We start from the raw sequence: 22,730 nt of genomic DNA, 5'->3' as shown, positions 1-22,730 counted from the left end.
TTTTAAGTATCTCAATTAAAAAAACTGGATCTGCGAGGATATGACCACTCTCAGGCATTGCATTAAGAAAAAGACATTCTCATTCTCACGCAGGCCCAGAAAACCCCTGAACCACGCAAGCCTAGAAAACCCCTGAACCCCTGCCCCACCCTTACACAGCGGCACCGTCGCCCCGTGAGAACAGGCGGGTCCTTAGACCTGTGCTTTAGCCTGGGACAGACGAGGAGGTTTTTTTAACCCCAGCCTAAAATTCGCTCCCACGAAGAGTCGAACCCAGAACCTGAGGAGTGCCGCCGGGACGCTCTAGCTAGTTGAACTAGAGGCCCTTTCGTGCTCTGCCGTTCAATTATGAAGAGAAAATAGGTTTATCTACAAATGGCCCCAACGGTGCCGCACAAACTGGTCCTTTGATCGAAGAATTACACGCATGTCACAGCTAGTTCATATCTCCTGCCACAGCCATTACCCTATGTCTCTGCACTATGTCTTCTTTGGTTACGGATGCTACCTGTTGCGTAGTTTTGTGAACATTTTCGAAGATCCTCCTATCACACCATGTAATATACAGTGCTACTTAACCATTTATATTATAGTACAGAATATATAAGGAATAGGAAATGCATCAATAGGCAAACTCTATTCCCTTATTCCTCATATTTTGAATATTTTCCCTGTTATTGTTTTTGTTCTCCCTCAGTCTTAAAATCGTGTAGGAGTTAGACATGTTGATACCAAATCTTAAAAATTACAACATTAATTACATTAAAATCATTTAGTTTAGAAACATGTTAAAGTCCTCGCAAAATCTATTTCAAAAAATATATTAGCAAAATCTATTGCAAAAATATATTAGTGGTCAATAAAATAATGTGAGATGCTAGTAGAACAATGATAAGAAAGCTTTAATTAGCAGAAAATAATGATTCTTTTCACACATATGCGCATAGCTGCAGCTAAAAATTGCAGCTCTGGACTCTCTCCGGCTACATACTATTGAAAACTGGCAGGCACACCAAAGATGACACACAAAGCTGATAAATACAGTACCAAAATTCAATGCAACATGTTATTGCCAAAATGGTGTACGAGTTAACCATTAGCATATCTGCATATGAACAGCTGACTTTCTATTGCATTATTGAATTGCTCTTGTACAAATTACATCGGTACCACAATTACATCAAGGATGAAACGAAAAGGGGCCAGGGGGGTTGGCAACATACTCCACTATCAGATCCCTCCATTCACTAAATTATGTACCTTCAGTTACAGGACATGGAGGGTATGATTTCCAGTCCTACAACAACGACAACAGGAGTTCGTCTAAAAAAAACGACAACAGGAGTCACAAGAAATAGCTACATTGCTCCTGCCGCCTCATCAGCATACAGACTGTGAGTCATCTATTATGATCGTATATATACAATTTCGATCTTGCAGGAGCTTATATCAGGAGCATCCACATGTAGCCAACCAACAATTGGCCTGCAGAGAGAGGTGGCCAATGCATCGAACATGTTAGACACAAGCACATGAAGGAAGAAACTAAGTAGACCAAAAATAGTTGAACTGCAATACCTCAGGGTGCGCTACCTTCACCATGGTTGCCTTCTCATGATCACTACGGCGCATCATAAAGTTACTGCAGTGCTGTTGTGCAGACTTGACTTGTACCTCACAAATCAACATCAGGCAATGGCATCTTCCAGTAATTCCAAGCATTGTAGTCCTCCTGAATTGACCAAGAACTTGACGTCAGAACAAGAAGCAATTTACATTGAAAAGGAGTAAGTACACTTGGAACTGCTGGCAAATACTAAGGGAGCGCTGACCTGCTCAGACGATGACGATATTGGAGGGAACATCCCATGGACAAGAGCATGCAAGGATGTGTATGACTTTGTATCAACCCGCCGATTCACTGCAACTTCACCCTGCATCAAAGGAAAATTTCAACACGAACTCTCTAGATGCCATATCCAGTGCGAGCATGCTCTCACTGGCTGAACTCAAGCACAGTTATGCAGATAAAGATGTTCACAGGAGGGAAACGAGTGATTGCTGTCTTAGATTCTTACCTTGGGGTTTATTATGAAGATCTTGCCCATAGGAATACCAACCTTGAGGTAGCTAAGCTCATCTGTATCTCTATTTCCAAATCCAGCATAAAATGGATTTGAGTCGTGTGGAAATAAATCTTTGATAGCCTGTAAAGGACAGAGAAATCATCAATAGAACATCAAAGAAGCGAAGAACCCTTCTGTATGTGTGCAGGGAGTACTCACCTCTAGACATGAAATCTTGAATTCATGCGGAGCTCTTCTGATGACTACAAACCAATGTCAGAAAACATTAGCATCACTCAAACATAAAGCTAATATAAAGTAGTCAACAGAGACTCCCTCCGTTTCTTCTTATAAGGCATGTTAGGATTTAAGAAAGTCGTTAGATCCTGGCAGACCATTAATTTCTTGTACAAGCAACTACTACAAAGCAACATCTTAATAAAAGGCATGTGAATGTACAAATATGTCAATACATCTTCTGTACACTAAATGTACAAATGTTTTGACTAATTGATGGTCGAAGCTTAGATTTTTTGCTCTAATATGCCTTACATTTTGAAAAGGAGGGATTACTTTTTATGTCAACATGATCGTATTATGAGCACTTATCATAGACCTGCTAAAAAATGAGTGGGCCTCATATCCAACAATGGTTGAGGGGGTCCAAAAACAAAAAGAGTGGTGATTTTGTTATTCAGAAATGTTATGCTTACCAAACACCGAGTTTATTAGAAGGTAGCAACACCCAGTTTACTCATGTGAACCCAGGTTAATATTAGAGGTAATGAATGCAACATTTTTCACAGTGGAGATAAGTAATTTTGTGTCTTCTACTCTTTTTGCTCACTGACAATTAACTGAATAGAAAATAGCAAAAATATATCAGGATGTGCTCACCTTCTCTGTAAAGTGACGGGAAGAGACCATCTGGAGATATAACAACAGGGCCATCAGGAAGTGCTTTGCCATCCTGAAATCAAAATATACATGAGGGAATAAGATAGATGGGCACCAGGTTCTATTTATTAGTTTCGCTGTAGCTGGGTCTTTGTGAATGTGTGACATGACCAGGCCTGTGCTATTGTTACGTGATTGGGCATAACAGAATTCATGGCTGCTTGTGTACCAGGCCACAAACAGTTAGAAGATTAACTAGGACTAAGGACTGAATTTAGAAGTACCTGCTTTAGGTTGAAAAGAAACTGTCTTGTAATGTGGGCTTGTGAAATAGCGCGTGCACTCAGAAATAGAAGCTGATATCCATTTTCCTGTGGATGCAAGCAACCAGATAACAAGAACAAACCCAAGTCAACAAACATTCACTGATGGCATTCTTGAGACTTGAATGATGTTCCAAAATAAAAAAAATAAAAAACAAGACTCAATCAACTGCTATGGCACAACTAGATCTGGAATTGAATTGAAAATTCATTTATTTTGTTACAAGCATGAGTAGCATGAATACCTTTCTATGGCACGACTAGATCTGGTAGTGAAATTGAAAATTGTTTTATTTTGTTACAAGCATGAGTAGCATGAATACCTTTATTGCAGAAAACAAATGAGCAACTCCATTTTGGGACCAATCAACTCCAACTAGTGGCATGAACTGCCCAAGAACATCAGACCTACAATTATGTGACAAAACATAAACATTTGTAAGATTTTAATATACAGCATTATTTGGTGGTATGAATCAGATTTCCCATTTTGTTTAATGATAAAACTTAGTTGTATTTAATTCATTATCTTCCTCTTTTTTGCTCCCTTTACAAATAAAGATTTTTCAACAAAGAGAAATTTAGAATCATGGGTTAACAGAACAATATAAGTATAACTGCGTATCATTTTTTTTCTCGAATACGCATGAGCGCTACTTATCATTGCATACATACACAACACAACCAAAGAATATGTGTATCATTTGAAAGGTGGAATATCCGACACTCCTGACGATCAAGTCTCCAAACATATGTTTGATTGCTCCAGTTTTGCAACTTACTTAGTGATAGTTCCATCCACATCAGATATTACAATGCGTGTATTCCATTTCCATAAATATATGTGGCAATCAACCTGTTAAAGAAAAGATGGGAGGATGAGAAATACAACTTAGTGAAACTTGAAAAAGATTAAGTGAAACTAACCTGCTGTTTCCCAACAATTGCAGTTGAGAAAGTAAATGTTAGCACGTTCCTTCCCTCTCTGAGATCAAGAGATGCAAGCTCCTCAGATGTCGGAGTGAGTGATCGCACCTTCCTCTCAATCCTCTTTGCCCTGGATTTATTCCTTTCTCTATCTAGTTCTTTAATAGGTGTGGATTCTTTAGGAGTAGATACAGAAGTCTCAACAGTACTTTCACAAACTGGCTGGATAGCACTAATAGTCCTTGTTCGTCTGAAACTAAATGGCCAGATTCTCCAGCTGCCACCTGGAGCTTCACTTTGCTCAACCTGCTCCACCTTTATCATTCCTTTGGGTTCAAAAACTTGTTCCTCACTGAAAGAAATCATACCAAGCACTATAGGCGCAGCAGCATCCCAGGGAAAATAGCGGCCAGCAATCCTAACAACTAGTTTGTTGTTTCGCATCAGTGATTGCTTCATGTCACGAAACTTCTCTAAGGTTACCTTCTCAGAATCAAATGCACTGCAAGCAGCATCCTCCCCCATGCCTTCAGATAACAGGTGCCTGCATAGTGATAATTCTGCAAAAATGGCACAGATAGAGATTATCATTGTTGTCAAGTTACTTCAGTAGTTCAGTAACACACTATTCGACATTGCAGGAATCACAAAAACTGCAACAAAACTAGCAGAACAATCCACCAAATTTGTCTTTATCAAAGTTTCACTATTCACTTAGCACAACTAAATTATAGGGGAAATTTTAGAACAGTATGAAGCTCCGCAAGATAAAGACCATTATAACCTACTAGTGTTAAAACAACTATAAATGTTAGTCCCAGGCAAAAAGAAAATAACTCACCTGTAAAAGGAATGAATGCATCAACTTTCAGGTCATCAGCATGCTTGCCATCAGGTGCTACATTGCTGGTAACCTCAGGTGGGCTGGTATTTTCTTCTGAATCACCAATAACTTCTGATTTCTGCTCAAGAAAAGCAGAATTCGTGCTCTTGACTGGGTCAACCCCATTATTTTCAGCATTTGATGTGCTCTTGACTGGGTCAACCCCATTATTTTCAGCATTTGATTGTAGTGAGCAGCTTAGCTGAAAACTATCAGACCTTTCAAGATCATGTATATGAGAACGGAGATTTGGTAGAGATTTAGCCTCTATGTTACTATCTCCTGACTGGAAGTCAATTGCAGGAATAGAAACAGGGCTAGTCACAGGCTTTACTGAATCAGAACAGTTCTCCAAGTCATTTGCAAGAACTACATCACCTCCTTCCTGTTTTTTGGTGTCACAATCAGATTCATCATGTTCTACTTCACCAGTTGTTTTGTTAGCCACCATGTCATCCGTGGCCTTTCTATCTGCAAAATTTTCAGTATCACTAAATTGAAACTGAATTTCTTCTGTATATTCAGAGAATGATACAACTGGTTCTGCTTCTTCATCAAGCTCAGCTGTAGCCTCAGGTGCAAAACCAACTTCATCTCCAATCACAGAACTAGATTTGTTTGTGTCATCTTCTAGTTTTGTGTTTTGCACTTCAACACTAACCAAACTGGAAAATCCAACAGCAGTTGGTGAGCCCTCTACTTCTATTTTATTAGAAAAAACAGTTGGCTGAGCAATGCATTCTGTCAGTCCATCTCCCATTGAGGTCTGAATAACAGAAACAACAAGCTCCCTGCTGCATGCTTCATTTTCCACAATTGAGTTCTTTGTTACATCTTCAGGACCGATGTCAAGCTCATAACTTGGTGTCTCTACAACACTAGAAGAAACATGCTGACAAGCTAAATCATGAGCTGCGTCTGCATGGGAAAGGGAAACACTGTCGGTAGATACATCCATATCTGGACCATTCTCTTCCAAGATTTGGGGGGCAGGATTTTCTGAGATAAAAGCTTCACATTCTTGAACAACTACATTAACCAAGTCCTTTTTGTTGCTGGGAGCACCATAGCATACTAAAGAACTTTCCTCAGAAATTATCTTTTCTGTGCTCACATCAGAGATACTAGAGTGCTCCTCATGTTGTACACTGTCAGACTGTGAGATATCGGAAGCATCATGAACTGTGTCATCCAAAATACAGGGCACAGCATATGAGCTCTCCACAGTCTCAGAACTGCTGAGAATGACTACTTTCTCTTGAACTGCATCTAGTGATCCCTCCACAGTCTCAGAACTGCTGAGGATAACAATTTTCTCTTGAACTGCATCATGTGCAGAAGGGATCAATGAAACCTCATGCCTTTCAGCTGATATATCTGTGGTAACATAATTTTGGTAATTTGAATCTGTAAAATTTTGGTTAGCTCCATCAGAATCAACAGTAACAATCTCAGAAACCACCTCACTCTTACCACTTATAATGTCTGTCTCAACAACATGGATTTCAAAAATGACATTGGAAATAACCTCCTCTGTATGTGTCTCCCTTCCATTGACATCTTCAACATCATGCAGCAACTCATCTTGAGTATCGACAGACTGATGCGTAAGTTTATCTGTTCCCAGATCATTTGACAAAGATTCTGACCCATGTTGATGTGTGATTGAAGTGATATTATCAGTGAAGTTGCTACTCTCACACGTGTGTATCTCAACCACCTCTTTCTTCACAATAGTGGCTTGTAAACACTGATCGGTTTCATGTGCTGAACTGTTTCTTCCTCCACGGGGGCTACATGAATTGCAGTGAGCATTGTTGCAGTCAGAGTCCATCTCTTTTCCATGATCCAAGCTATGTTCTGAAAACACAGGTTTTGAGGTTTCAATCTGATCATTGTTGCTAACTTCTGTCAAATTGCTCTTGGAAGGTTCATCAGTTGAACCATTAGGTTTTGATGTTTCCATCTGATCATTGTTGCTAACTTCTGCCAAATTGCTCTTGGAAGGCTCATCATTTGAACCATTAGTTTTTGAACTCCGTGGGAGATTTGTTGACCACTTGGTATCAAGGAGTTCCGCAGCAATCTCTGCTCGCTCCAACGAACTCACCCTATCCACAGCATGGGCATTATTCTTAACCGATTTCCGACCAAACATCCTTTCAAGTATGGTTGTCTGCCTCGAGGTTGTCCTCGCAAGAATCTTGCCCTCACCGACATCAGCTTCCATCGTCGAGCTATCACACGAAGTGCTCTTCGACTTCCTCAGCTGAGCCTCCTGGATCGGCACCTCCCGCTCATCTCCCGACGAGGCGGGGGAGACGATGAACTCCCCTTCCTCCTCGTCGTTCGGGTCCGCATTCCTGAGGAAGTAGGCCTCGCCGTTGCTGTCCAGGTACATGTGGAACCCCGCCTCGACGCCATTGACAGAGATGTCGACCACCTTCTCCCTCGACTTGAGCACCCCCTGGAACTTGCCGAACCGCACGTACCACGGCGAGCTCTTGAAGCTGCCGTCCTGCTGCTGCACGACGACGACGTCGACCGCGCCACCGAACGGGTGGAATGGGCCGGACACGGAGTACACGCTGCGGGAGATGAGGCTGCCCACCTTCCCCACGGCATACATCTTGCGCGCCGACCAACGACGACGGGGTCGTCCCCGATAGCACAGACCATCAAACCACCATGGGATCCTTCACCCTCCAGCAAGGGCATTAGCAGCGGCGGCGTGCAAAATCAAAGCTTTTCACCACGACCCAGCTCCTCCTCCATCCACAAGCTACGGGAACCACCAGAATTCTGAATTCGCAACAGAAATTGCAACCTTTAGTGCTTCCAATCAGGGGGCGGATCTAGTAATAAAGGGACATGGTTGGGTGTAGACATGTACGCGGTACACCCGATAATTTCTGCAAAATGTTAGAAGTTGGTCGGCGTCAATCAAATAGCCGAATAGCTTGAGGTCAGAGTTTGGGAACTCGGTTTCGCACAGCGGACAGGGAAGAGAAGAGATGGCGGGGTGGGGCAATACCTGGTGGGCGCTCTTCGCCGGCGAAGAGATCGGCGAACGCCTTGGTGGCACCTGGCGTAGGGCGGCGGCGGCGGCGGCAACGGTAACCGAATTCGGACCCGATCTAGGAAGAGGGAGGCACGATCTGGACTGAGGCAAATCGGCGGTGCGAGCCAGGCGGCAGCGGCGGCAGGAGCGTACCGACGAAAGGAACGCGAGGAGGGAGACGGGGCATATTCCGGGATCGAAGAATGCCGGAAGGGATAATTCCAGATCCTTTTATGGGCCATTAAAAAACTTTATAATTACACACGAGCCATTAAAAAAAAAAGTTGCCGCATACAGATACCACTACTCTAAACTTCTTTGTCTTACGAGCACTGTTCACCTAAACAGTCGTTTAGCCCGTTTAAACACCGTGTAAACGCTATACAGTGGTGCGCCGTTTCCGTTTAATCACCCATTTACCCCGTTTAATTGGCCGTTTAGCTCGTTTAATGGGATATTTTGCCCGAATAATGGCTAAACGGTAGGTGACCGACTGTTTACCGTTTAGCGTTTAAGAAAACACTGCTTACAAGTCGTTCTTGTTCTGTTTATTTTTCGCCGTTTGGTAACCCTTATAGGTGAGACCGACCGGTGAAATTATCCATATTGCTCTTGGGCATCCTCTGCCTGCCTGCCCCGCTTACGCGGCATGTCTGCTCTAGGGATTTGATTGAGACGGAGATCCGCCAGAGATTGAGGAGAGGGATGGAGGTGTCGGGGCCGGGGAGTGGCGGCGACGAGGGATGGACAGCTACGGCGGCGGGGCGGGGGCGGGGCCGGGGGCCGGCAAGCTGACGTGGACGCATCCTCGCTGCTGCGCTTGCCCACGGTGCGCAAACTGCTCCTCGTTCCAGGGCGTGGTTGTTGAGGACCCGGAGCCCGACGACAAGAAGGCCCAGGCGCACCCCAAGGCCCCGCCGCACCACTTCCATCCCCGCGGCGGTGGCTTCGGCGGCCCCGACCACCCGCTGCTCATCCTCGCGCCCCCGCTCGCCTTCCTGCTCCTGCTCTTCCTCCTCTGCGGCGGCGGCGACAGCCACCACCTCGCCCTCCTCGCGGAGTCCACGGCCGCCGCGCTCGCCGCCGCCACGGGGGCCGCACGCCTGCTCCGGGGACGCCTGCGCCGCTCGTCGGCTCCGGCTCCATCCAGTGGTTCATTAGGGACGACGACGACAAGCCACAGAAGCAGGTGGACAAGGCCGCCGCGCCGCACGGACGCATCGTGCGGGAGGGCGTCGAGTTCTACAGCAATGGGGATTGCTACGAGGGCGAGTTCCACAAGGGCCCTGTGAGTGAATCATTAACAGAGCTCGCAGTTGCAGGAACCAACCGAATCATGAACGTAATAGAGGGAGGGAAACCTGTAGAGGACATCAAAGGCTAAGTATGCGCGGGCATGGCTGATGTGACTGTCGTTGTAGGGAGTGACGCCGCAGCCGTACATGCCGACCTCCCCGCCTAGATCGCGCGGCCGAAACTGCTCCTTCCGTGACTTCGTGTTGTACAGATGCAACTCCCGGGGTTCTCTCTGTAGCTGTGCCATTCGACGTGGAGGCGGAGAAGGGGGGGGGGGCTTGGCTTGATGCGAGAGTAGGCGATAGGAGCGAGGCAGAGGGATTTGGGATACCGCCCGATGGAGGGCTATGCGAGCACCGGACCGCGAGGAGAGGAGGAGAGGGAGAAGGCCAGCGACACGCCTCGCCATCACTGCCGCCATCTTTCTGGGCAGTAGCGGGCTAGCGGCAGTACGCGCGAGGAGCCGAGGACCAGGCGACGGGATTGTGGATAGCCTTTTGAGTTCCGATTAGCTCAATCTTGTGGGACCAGGCCACCGCCCAAGGGCAACATGGATAATTTCACCGGCCAGTCCCACTTGTAAGGACTACCAACTGGCGAAAAACAAACAGAACAAAGATGGAATGACTTGTAAGGCAAAGAAGTTTAGAGCAGTGACACCTGTGTGCGGTCAACTTTTTAATGACTTATATGTAATTATAAACTTTTTTAATGGCACATAGGTAAAAGGCTCGTAATTCTGCCCCTCACCGGAATTGATATCATGATGACGATGCCGCTGCACTTATTTTACTTCCCTCGAATAGCCATTTTTATTTTCCTTGGCTCATCCCTTTTCTGGAAAAGAAAAGAAAAGGAGGAATATATGGAGTATATTTCATTTGCAGATAAACATCCGTTGACAACAAAAAGAAATTTTATTTCTATACGTTTCAAATTATAAGACATTTTGGATTATAAGACATTTTGGTTCTTCTAGACGTATAACTTCTGGCTCTGTTTGACAAAACTTATTTTGGCTCCGGCTGATTTTTATGGCTGATTTGTTGTGAGAGAAAAATATTGTTTTTTGGTTAGCTGATCTTGGCTGATAAGCCTCTGTTGTGCACTTAAATATATAGTAAAAATAATATAACTAAAAAAGTCTAATAAATATTTTATAATTTGAAACAATAATTTTTCGATCCGAGCGTCCGACTCTTTACTCAAGTATCGGACGAACGTGGGCTTGGGGCAACGTGACATAACCTTTGTTTAATATATCCGATCAATTCATTCATCGCTCACTTCGCAATATCCGGTCAATTCATCCATCTCCCACTCCCCCGTCCGCCCCGCTCCTCTCCCCGCTACTCCAGCGCGCCCGCGCCCGCACCCGTATCTCCTACCGCTGCTCCCGCGCCTGTTGCTCCTGCCACTGCTCCACGCGCCCCGCGCCCGCTGCTCCGTGCACTCGTCCTGCTGCTCCTGCTCCGCCGCCAGCTCCGTCCGACGATGCCGACAGGTGGCGTCAACGCAAGGAGAAGCGCCAGGCCTTGGCGCAGAAGCCCTCCGGGCTCGCCTCCTACTACGGCTGCAGCGCCCCAATACAGACGGCGGAGGAGGCCGCACCAGGATATGATGCATGTTGCAAGTGTACATTTGAAATGTTTCAAGTGTTTACACGGTTGTTGTAAAAGTAGATCGTGATGTTTCATATGTTGCAATAGTTGTACATGTATGTTGCAAGCGTTTGTCCCTAATGTTTTATTTGTTTTCTCAGACGCATGTTGCAAATGTGTTTATCTGGATGTTGCATATGTTTCATACGTATATTGCAAGTGTTTTATCTGGATGTTGTGCATGTTTGCAATGGTTTTCAATTATTTTTTACAAGTGTTTCAAATACATGTTTCGAATATTTCATCTATCTTTTTTTGTATGTTGCAAGTGTTGTATCTAGATGTTTCAAAAGTAGATCGCGTGTTGCACATGGGATGCGCGTGAGAAGCGGGAGGGGGCACGAGCGGTCCCCGCGCGGGCAACGTTCGGGTGGCGTGGGCCCCCGCGTGGGCCGGGTGATGTAGGCGTGGTCAAGTGACGTCTGGATGGCGCGGGCCCACGCGTGGACTGGCGAAACGAAGGGGAAACCAACTGCAACCGCGAGCGTCCAAACGTTTGGGCGCTAGCCGTGCCCAATTTGGAACTGAGGGAGTAACCTTTGATGCTTGAACAAAAATGTTGATGTGAATTGCACATTACGGCTCCATTAATGCATTATCTCCCTTTGGTGTCAATTTTTAGAGATATAGCAAAATTATATTTCTTGTGAAAACACATTTCCAAACAAATGTACTCGTATCATCTTCAAAATTTCTAAGCTAAATATATAAGAATAAATATGCTACTTACCTCCTTCATAGTTTACTTGTCACCACTTTATTAGCAACTTTGATTGCATCGATCTTTTCCAAAAAAAAAAGTTTACAAGTATACACTTAAAAAAGCTAATAAATATGTAGGCCCCGTTCGCTTCGCTGAAAAACAAGTCAAAACATTGTTTTCGGTTAATTTGTTGTGAGAGAAAAACATTGTTCCGGCTGAAAAAGACGGATTATAAGAGAAGCGAACAGGGCCGCAGTATAATTCATGATATATCTAATAATGTGAAGGTTTCTAGATTTATAAACTTTTGGGAGAGGAAAAACAAGTCATTAAAATTTCTACAGTAAAAGATGGTGGCAACTTAAATAAGCTGAAATGGTGGTTCAAACCAAAGTGTCGATTTGTTGGATTAAACAACCTAAAACATCACTTATTTGTGATGGCTAAATATTAGTAGCTTTATAGTATGCTTCTCCAAGATGGGAAACTACACCTATGACCTTGACTGTTGTTTCGATTGCTATCTTTACAATATCTTTTGGAAAACGATTGTGTTCACATCACTGCAGTACAGGTCCTTTCCCTCTTTAACCTTTGCTTCTTGAGGTAGATCATGATGTCATTCTCATCACACTAGCTTATATATTCCTTATTCCTTACTTCCTCTCTCCCTCTCGTAGATACTTTTATGCGTCTTTTATTTCATTACTCAACTAAGCCATTGTTGTTACATTATGTCTCCATCACACCAAAAAAAAAAAAACAAGTACGTAAACCGCGAGAAAATGAATAGCGCGACAAAGATATTATTGTAAATTCTCATGAAAATCTTCATTCCCCTTGCTAATGGGGTAATTGTGACACAGGAACTGACAGTTGCTGAATAATGAAGGAGGACATGGCCGTTTTAATTTCGGGGAAGTTCAGTTCACCCAACGGTAGCACGTACAACAGGCCCGCGGGTGTTTTAGAAGAAAAGAACAGAAATGAAGAACAAAAACAAAAAAGGAGCATTATATTATATTTAAATTTGAAGCCAAAAGAAACCTAGGAGAAGGAATCGTAACGGCCATGTATATATTATTATTTTGGGTGCTACGCGTTTGCACGGTGCGCTTTTGAATCTGACACTCACGGTTCGCAGTCTCTAGTGTGTACGGTTCGCTCTACCCTTAGTTACAACTGCGTAAAACGTACCCTCTACCCTTAGTTAGACAAATGGCATGAAAAACATTTCACGAGGCTTCAATTTGCGTTGCGTTAACTTGCCCAACATCCATTCACCAGAAAAGACAAAGAAAGACAACGAGACAGAGTTGTTCGGCTGATAGTTTCTATGGATGATAAGCTGACTTACGTTGGCTGATATATAGGTCTAGGATGGATTGTTGTAATATCATGTTTTGATTATAATACCCATAATCACAGTTAGGTTATTTGAGCTAATTATTATAATCTAATAATCGATTAGCTGAGTTTGTTTAGATCCAACATAACTAATTTTTAATTAACCAGGCCCTAAACCAACGAAGAAGGTTAACTTGACCTTACGTGCCACAATTTGTTTCCACGAGCGCTGCTCAACAAACTATAAATAGCATACTATTTCTACAAGATTGTTTTTAATTCTCTGTTTATAAAAAGAAATTGAAATCGTCTGCACCTTTCTTCCTTTCATAACGTGACGTACCTGCCTACTAACAGCCTTTCATAATGCTGACAGAAACGTACTTTCTGGCAAAGTTCACTACGCTAGATTTGGACATCACTGTCGGCCTCATCACTGTCAGATTTATGAGAATCGGCAGTGATGTTCCTTCACTGCCAGTTATGAGCTCGAAAATAAGAAAATAATTGAGGCTGGGTTAAAACCGGCAGTGAAGCACCACATCACTGTCGGTTTGTGGCTTGAACCGGTAGTGTTTTGGTGGCCACTCATCACTGCCGGTTTAAGCCACAAACCGGCAATAATTGGGCTTTATCACTGTCGGTTCTAGCCAAGAACCGATGGTGATAAGCCTACAGCATAAAAATGCTGCAGCCGTCCTCTTCTTTCTCCTCTCTTCCATCCCGAGAACAGAGACGCGCGTTTGGGTCGTTCCCTCCATTGTTGCGGCTACTCGTCACCATGAAGCTAGCGCTTGGATTTTGAAGAATGGCTTGATCTTTTTGCTTTAAGGTTAGTAACAAACATCCACTCCTTTGATTTAGTTGCTTAATTAGCTTCGTTTTGATGGCTACATTACTTGATTCCCATTCTAGTTCTTTCTCCATTCTGGAGAGCATTTTTCCAATTGGACATTTGTGCAAGGCTAAAAAATATGGTGAATCTATCATCCAAACGGTTGGTGTCTATGAACACATTTAAATTCGTGGCTAATTATTCCATGGTGGTCAAGATCATCATTGTTAGTATGTGATGCTATAATTAGTTCTTAGAAGTAGAGTAAAATAGTTGTTCTTCAATATTGTGCAATAATTGTTTTTACTATGATTTTCAATTTACAGGGCCGGGGCTACCAATTTCAATTTTTCAATAATTAGTGTACAATAATGTTTTCCAAAAATGGTACTTTCGAGCTACAATTGTTGTTCATGAAGCTCGATTTCTTATTAATTCTTTGTAATTACTATCTCAGTATTTTTTTGTGCAGAGATGGATCGAGAGTGGATATATCTGTCCCGAACGGACAAGCGGTACATGCATGGCGTCAACCAGTTTATTACCGATGCCAAAGCCCATACTGGGAATGGGAACCCTATCTTCTGCCCATGCAAAGATTGCAAGAATCAAAGGAACTTTCGTCAAATTGAGTCTATACGATCGCACTTGATTACCAGGGGATTCATGCCAAACTATACGATATGGACTATGCATGGCGAGGTTGGTGTGAATGTTCTGCAGGAAAACGATGATGATGTGGACATGCCTGACGTAGCCATCCACGATGGTGACGAGGAACCCGGTGTCAACACGGAACCTATGCCCATAGTTAATAATGTGTTTAGGAACACGCTAGCTGACGACACCGAGAATAATGATGGCATTTCTCAGCTACTACGTAATGTAGAGACCGGATGTCTTAGTGAAAGACAGCCGAGAAAGCTAGCGAAAATGAGACAAGATGTCAAAACACCATTGTATAGGGATTGTCCAATGAGCAAACTGGAAGCCGACATCATACTGTTAGAGTTCAAATCGACAAACGGATTGAGCGATAAAGGCTTCGATCAGTTGTTAGGTATAATAAGAAAAATGCTCCCAGAAAAAAATGAGTTGCCAGAAAAGACATACTTGGCCAAGCAAATGATCTGCCCCATCGGCCTCGAGGTTGATAAAATCCATGTGTGATAAGCGTCCAATTAAGTGTCGTGCGCATCTGTTTAGAGGCACTTCGACGTATTTGCTATGATGTGTCTGATTTCTCGCACTTCAAGGCACTTGCTTTGAATGCTGGTGATATCCTCGTCCCGCAAGCAAGCGAATGGTTTGCGAGCTACAACCATGCGGATGTGGTAAAATGGTCACTTATACCTGAGTCGTGGTTATTTGTTGTTTATTATTGTAATAACATTCTCTAATTTTTTTTGTTTTTCTCTGCATGCAGATTGCGCTCTAGGACCATACCTATGCTGCATGTGGCTTGTGGGCCATTCTAGACCGAGCTACGGAGCAACTCAAGTATGATTGGGACTTCTGCAATAGAAACCTCGGCCAGCTCACTATAGAAGGACACCAGTACTGCATAAGGATTACTAACAGGGGCAGTGGTCATTCAGTAGGTGTCGATGCGGGACCCATGGGATACACCGCAAGGAAGAGAGGAGATCTAATTTGATTAGGATTCCTCCCATGTAATCCTAGTAGTAATACTACCCTGTAATCCTACTAGAACTCTACATTATAAACAGACTAGGACTCTATCCTCCTGACTATATAAAGGAGGGCAGGACTCCTTAGATGGGAAGGAGAGCAAAAAAGGGAGAACACAATGCAACACTTTACAATCAATCCAACGCAAAGGCTAATGCCGAACTGGACGTAGGGCTATTACTCGATCATGGTCGAGGGCCTAAACTATGATAAATCGACTGTCTCTTGCGTTTATCGTCGAGTTCTGCATACGCTGAAGCCTGAACAAACTGCCCTAGGTACCCCCATGGCAGGCTATCGATGGTGAAACATCGACAGCTGGCGCACCAGGTAGGGGCTTTCGGCGAATTTGCATTCGAGAGCTCGATGGACCTCGACAACATGATCTTCTCAATGGGATCAACCTTCATCTTCGGTTCATGGATCTGCGAGGCAGGCGACGATGGCAAGCTCCAAAGCTGTCTCCTCGAAGATTCAGATCACCTTGAAGACCTTTTTATTTCAGCGACTACAACAGATCAACTCACCAGAAGATTCACGTAGCTCGTGATGTCCAATCCAACTTAGATTTTGCAGCTTTGCGCATCCAACTCAAACTTAGGCTCCACATCCGAGATGGAGTCTTTACCGAGTTCTTTCGAGAAACCAAGTTCTTTTCCGGCGGGGCTCCAGAACGTGGCCTCAGCCTATCAAGAAAACAACTCGGAATACACTCAGAGTCCTTTCAAGAAGTCGGGTCCTTTTCTGTTTGGACTCCACAACGTGGCAAAATCTTATCAGGCATGGCCCAAAGGATCCCTCGATTCGGTGCTTAGAATGCCACTAAAAGGAGCTCAGGAAGGTCTCGTACTAACTATAACATCTCAAGACTGCATCGTCCACTGGCCAGGTTCTGTTCCTGAGGACAGCGGTACCCAACTAGTCGGCATGACGATGATAGCAATTCTACCCTACCAAGAAGGAGACTCGATCTATGACCTTGAAGCCTCCACTAAAATCATCAACAACTCCGACAGTGTGGAAACCGGCACCGATAACAGAACAATTCACGCACGAGAAGTATTCATGGTTTGACATCCTCGATCACCATTGGTCCCCCCAAAAGCACTCGACATTAGGTCATCAGATGAATCTAAGTCCAACATATCACCCTTTATCCAGGGGCACGATGGTGAGACCGAGAATTAGAAGCAAGCCAGAGAAAGAAGAAACAAATTGAAACAAGGACGCCAATGCCGCGCTAGGCAGCGCAAGGAAGCTTGGATCAAATATGAGTCAGATCTGGCTGAGTACGATAGAAGAAAATCAGAACAAGAAGTCGAAGAAAGACGCGCGACGAATACACCCTACAATAGGATCCAAGAAGCACTAGAAGAACTCGGCCGACATTACTTCCTAGTGAAAAATAGGAACAACTCTGGGACCTCCTCCAGTCAGCAGCCCTAAGGACGCATGATGAAAGGACCCGCTCAAGACTACCTGCCAGGTCAACATCTCAAAGGAAGGAAGATCAAAATCAAATGAAGTCTGCTTTCGAGAGACTTGGACCAGGTGGAAGTCATAATAGGGAAAGCAAAAGGGTCCATAGTCAAAACTATCGAGTCGAACAACCAAGGAAGATCATAAGCGAAGCACCCAATCAGACATCCCCACAGAACTACTCTCACCAAAACGACAGTTGGCAGGAAGGAGGTGCCAAATCAGAATACAAAGAAGCCGGAACGCATGATAGATTCCCCTATTTTACAAATAGACTTGCTTCAATACGACTACCTCACAAGTTCAAGCCGCCCAACCACTCTAAATATGATGGCAAGACCAAACCAAGGCAGTGGCTCAGGATTTACTCGTAGTCAATTGAACTAGCCAGAGGAGATGACGACATCAAGACCTTGTTCTTTCCCATGGCCCTAGAAACCATGCCCCTCCAATGGTTTGACAAATTAAATCCAGGGTCAATCAGAAATTGGGAGGACCTACAAAGAGTTTGCTGTGAAAATTTTGTGGGTATCATTACGCACCCCATCACCCACGTAGAATTAAAAGGACTCAAGCAGAAAGGAGGCGAAAGTCTCAAAGATTACTATCGATGATTTGACGAACCACGTGCTCAAGTGCATGACATCACCGAACGAGAAGTAATCGAAGCTTTCTCTCATGGGATCATGGCTAGGTGGCAATTTTAGGACTTCTGCAAAGAAAATATGAGAAACAATAAAGAATTCAGACGCACAGTAGAAAAGATGATTACTGTAGAGGAGAAGACACGAGAGAGGTTCCTGGATAGAAACAACCAAGACAACCTGGACAAGCAAAATCATCGAAACATCGACAGCTAGCGCGTACAAGTTGATAACTGAAGAGGAAAAAGAAGTCAACAATACATGGCACATTAGCCAACAAAGAAGATTCTATGCATGAAAACAAACTCAAGGAAGAATATATATACAAGCCATAAGAGATCAACGTTCATGATCAATAAAGATGGTGTTCCTCGACAACATATGTCTTATTATGACTTTCCCCCAGTTGTTTTCACTGAGCATACCGGCCGAGAGCAAAAGAGCTGAAAAGATGCTTGAGCCCGCCGATGAGGGTAGCTAATAAGCTAACACCCGAACCAAAAAGCAAAATGGCTAAAATTATGCCTGAGCATACCGACCGAGAGCAAAAGAGCTGAAAAGATGCTTGAGCCCGCCGATGAGGGTAGCTAATAAGCTAACACCCGAACCAAAAAGCAAAATGGCTAAAATTATGCCTGAGCATACCGGCCGAGAGCAAAAAAGCTCAAAAGATGTTTGAGCCCGCCGATGAGGGTAGCTATTAAGCTAACACCCGAACCAAAAAGCAAAATGGCTGAAATTATGCCTGAGCATACCGGCCGAGAGGAAAAGAGCTGAAAAGATGCTTGAGCCCGCCGATGAGGGTAGCTAATAAGCTAACACCCGAACCAAAAAGCAAAATGGCTGAAATTATGTCTGAGCATACCGGCCGAGAGCAAAAGAACTGAAAAGATGCTTGAGCCCGCCGATGAGGGTAGCTAATAAGCTAACACCCGAACCAAAAAGCAAAATGGATGAAACAAGCTAGTTGTCTAACTACTCATCACAGTTTCCGACTACTTTGGCTGCGGTGACCACCTACTCGACAGCTCATGTCCAAGTACTCGCAAGCTGATGCTCGGGGGCTACAACCACTAGGGTCTCCTGAGCGCAAAATGTCAGGATCGCACGCTGATTCTACCACGTGACTGTCAATCAAGCTAAGTCATGATTTAATATTTTTTCAAATATTCTTTAATCATCATATATCTCTGGATATTATCCATATGCCTCCGTGGCTCTACTACAGTTGATTTACCTAGGTTGCTGAGGCCTTAATCCATGAAGCCTACTCGCCAAAAAGGGAACCATTTTCTGGACCACGTCATCAAATAAGGAGCTTGCCCACCGCTGGCTGCCTTACTTGGCCACTACTTCGTTGGGTGAGACACACGCTCTGCGCTGTCTTACTCGGTTTCTGCTCTACAAGTCACCAGGACGTCCGACTACTCGGCCGCGGTGATCGACTACTTGGTTGGGGTGATCAACTACACGACAGCTAAGGTCAACCTTGTTGTGGTGATTTGGAAATTCTAAGGTGGGGGTGATACAGGGTCTCCGGTGAGGGGACTGCCCACCTGAAGCCTTTTGATGAATTATCTAGGTTGCCTTGCTCGGATCGGATCATGGTCGAACGAGAAGATTTTGCGTCAGCAAGATGAGCACGAATATGAGGATGCACGTGCATATTTATATGTACTTTCATTACTCAAGTGAAACAAAGGAAGAGGCATGACATACAGCAGCATGCAAGAAGACGTCAAGCACGCAAGCTAATTATGGAAAGTACTCGGTGGCGCAACTGTGTTGACTTACAACGGTATATGGATAGCCTACTATAGTTCGCGGGTTACTTGGATACACCCTTGAGAATGTCTACAAGATCCTACATATCCTCAAAAGAGGTTTTCAGTTCTTTGAACAACTCAGATTCAAGACCCTCCAACTTTTTGTTCCAAATAGTAAGAGGCTCGGGGGCTACACTCAGTGAGTGCACTTTTTCTTCCAAAAAGTGCACATCACTCAGAAGACTTCTTCAAGATAGGAGTTTTCAAACAACATAAGATTCAAGACCCTTTAACTTTTTGTTCCAAATAGCAAGAGGCTCGGAGGCTACACTCAGTGAGTGCACTTTTTTCTTTGAAAAAGCGCACGTCACCAAGAAGACTTCTTCAAGACAGACCACTTCAAGGCCTCACGACAAAAAGAACCCGGACCGATCTATATCCGAGTTCTTTTTGATAAAGAACCTGGGTATATGCTCAGGAGCCCTTCGACAAAGAATTAGAGCAATTTCAAGACAAGACCCTCTAGCTCCTTGTTCCAAATAGCAAGAGGCTCAGGGGCTACACGATGGGAGTACTTTTTCTTCAAAAAAGCACACACCACTCGAAGATCCCAAGAAGCGCTACATGGTTTCACTCAAGAAAGCACTCGAGCAACGCTTGTTCCTGCTCGGCAAGACCTGGAGGAACAAAACAAGGCTTTCGGAGTTCAACCATGAAGTGCTCGGGGGCTTGTCGATACGGGACCCACGGGATACACCGCAAGGAAGAGAGAAGATCTAGTTTGATTAGGATTTCTCCCATGTAATCCTGGTAGTAATACTACCATGTAATCCTACTAGGACTCTACATTGTAAACCGACTAGGACTCTAATGGGGATGAGGGTCCCGATCTTCCGTTAGGTTCTAGATAAACAATGATTTGTTCGGAGAGCGACACACCGATCCGGCTTCAGATCACAAAGACCTAAACCCTGCAACCTTAGCACCACGTCTCCTCTGGTTATCAACTGTGTCATAATCCGGTTGACCTCACCAAGAAGTCTAATCCTTGCTGCGAATCGAAGAACACAAGCAAGAACAAGATAAAACACAACTCAATTGAAGTGACAATTGCAGATGAATAATTAATCACTCGAAGTTGGGGTCTTGCAAACCGATAACGGTGACTGTTCAAAGACAGATTGATCTAAAACAAAACCCAAAACCTAGTGTAGGTGGTGGCTACTGATTATATAGCCTAAGGGATGTCCAAGGATCCCTCTTCACGTCCTAAAGGTGTCCCAACACGTTACAAGGCCCAACGGCCCAAAAGACGACGACGCAGCACCGTGACAGATTCTAGACATCAACTTGTTTTGATGATTCCCATTGATTCTGATGGAATTTTGATGTGGGACCACTTCCATTGGTTTCCTTATGAAATTATCTTTCCATCCATATATAGATCATCAAAAACGGAGTTCGGATGCGTCCTGGACGTCCGTTTTATTGCAGACTGGTCCTGACGGCCGAGGCAGACTCGAACTCGGATTAGACTGGGCCTCTGGCTTAGCTTGGACGTCCTTGCTGGCCTCCTAAGGTGGTGGCTAAGGAGGAGGACGTCCAAGGCCATCTCTTAGGCATTCTCCATCTCCTTGGGGCGTGCTTCAACTTGGGCCTGGGTCCCAAGGATGTCTAACAAGCCCATGACGACAGTGTAGCTCCCGCCAGAAATAGCGACATAATATATTGGTGATTTGGAGGCCTTGCCGACGTGATATTGAGATGGAACCAGATCTATTTGAAAGCTTATCAAACAAGCTTTCCATCAAGTGCTCATTAACCTCGATCGCACTCCGGATGGATGAGTTATGGCCTTCCCAATGAGGCACTGTCGGGCTGCCGACGAACCGAAAGTTCAACTTTGATGAACTTCCATTATGAAACACATTTGAACCTACAGTCAAATAGTGACATGTACATGTGAAACCAAGTGAATTATAACCAAAGCTACTATGCAAATGTAGGAATGAGCGCACCTTATAATCATTGTTCGATCTGAAGGTGCCATGTCCTCATCATCCTCCCCTTCTTAACAACAAACTGTCCTCGGTTTGAGCTTAGCTGGTGGACAAGTTGTCGGTAGTAGCCAACATTGCTTCCCTTCTTGAAATTTAACCTGTTGCCTCATTACAAAACTTGGGGATTTCGACATGACAACATTATTGCTATTGGTGCCCTCTAGTTGATCATATTTTTGCACAATGAAAGGAGATTTCAGAGTTGAACAAATATAGACACGATGCACCATATACTCTCCTTTACAATTATATTTGCCAATAAAGTGACACGTACATCTAGATAACTATGGCAATCCTGCACAATTAAATTTCTCCTCCAAACTACTCAGAGCACATAGTGTCTCAAACTCAATATACCCCAAAGTATTTAGAGAAGACAACAATTTTAGTTCATCTTGTTCAGTGGCAATTGGAAGCAATTTTTTATTTTTAGCACAAGTATTTGGTTCCAAAACAAAAGAATCATTCTCATTCACTGGTTGTGGCACATTAATAATCATATCACTATCACACAACTCTTCTCTATCACAAAGATCAGTAGAACATTTGCCATGTGTGAAAGGTAAATCAATAGAAGATTTTAGTATAGAATTATTAGCATCATTGGTGGAAAAAATCAGCACATCAAGAGAGCTCTTACCTGATACATTTAACTGTTCTTTCTCAGTCACCTTGTCCTTTTTTTGGGATACATGCTACAAAATATTAGTTCCAACAAGAGGCAAAGCACTATCTCCATTTTGTAAAAATTCAGATTTAGATGACGGTATTGTAACATCTGAAATAGCCCATTCTTTTCTAAAAGGCTCATTTTTTCTTCTCTTTGCTCTCATGAGATCTTCTCTTAAAATTTTAGTAGCAGTCATAGGTATAAAAGTAATTTTTCTACCATTATATCTGAGCAAATATTTATTAGTAGTTGTGTTGTGCAAAATATTATTTTTAGATATCCATGGCTTGCCTAGCAATAATTGACATGTTTGCATAGGTACTATATCAAATTCTGCGTTGTCCTTATAAAGACCAATTGAAAACTCAATACGAGCAATTTCAGTTACCTTTATCTTATCCTAAGAATTTACCCATTGCA

The 22,730-nt window shown here is 43.8% G+C and overlaps 1 protein-coding gene across 3 annotated transcripts; it reads right to left on the bottom strand.

Annotated features, from left to right (window-relative positions):
* Window positions 1–1,112: 1,112 nt before the first annotated feature.
* LOC136487045 (phosphatidate phosphatase PAH2-like) lies at window positions 1,113–8,375 on the bottom strand. Of its 3 annotated transcripts, none has more exons than XM_066484162.1 (12): window positions 8,131–8,375; window positions 5,055–8,008; window positions 4,214–4,773; window positions 4,069–4,142; window positions 3,610–3,694; window positions 3,248–3,334; window positions 2,964–3,036; window positions 2,286–2,329; window positions 2,079–2,207; window positions 1,833–1,934; window positions 1,579–1,732; window positions 1,113–1,485 (listed from the first exon to the last, which is right to left on the bottom strand). In XM_066484162.1, exons 2-11 carry the CDS (start codon window positions 7,723–7,725, stop codon window positions 1,676–1,678), a joined length of 3,882 nt encoding a protein of 1,293 aa, XP_066340259.1. In that variant the 5' UTR covers window positions 7,726–8,008; window positions 8,131–8,375; the 3' UTR covers window positions 1,113–1,485; window positions 1,579–1,675. The 3 variants fall into 3 exon arrangements, with proteins under 3 accessions (XP_066340259.1, XP_066340262.1, XP_066340261.1); XM_066484165.1 differs by having other exon boundaries at window positions 1,594–1,732; XM_066484164.1 differs by having other exon boundaries at window positions 5,055–7,898.
* Between the last annotated feature and the right edge of the window lie 14,355 nt (window positions 8,376–22,730).

The sequence above is a fragment of the Miscanthus floridulus genome, chromosome 10, assembly GCF_019320115.1.
Source record: "Miscanthus floridulus cultivar M001 chromosome 10, ASM1932011v1, whole genome shotgun sequence".
NCBI lineage: Eukaryota > Viridiplantae > Streptophyta > Magnoliopsida > Poales > Poaceae > Miscanthus > Miscanthus floridulus.
The sequence above is the reverse complement of the archived record's forward strand: the minus strand, read 5'-3'. Positions and strand labels throughout refer to the sequence as shown.

Coding starts and splice junctions, on each gene's coding strand:
- LOC136487045 (XM_066484162.1), bottom strand. CDS start 7,725: ATGTATGCCGTGGGGAAGGTGGGCAGCCTCATCTCCCGCAGCGTGTAC. Junction 4,774..5,054: donor TGCATTCATTCCTTTTACAG/GTGAGTTATTTT, acceptor CCATTTTTGCAG/AATTATCACTATGCAGGCAC. Junction 1,733..1,832: donor TATCGTCATCGTCTGAGCAG/GTCAGCGCTCCC, acceptor TGGTCAATTCAG/GAGGACTACAATGCTTGGAA.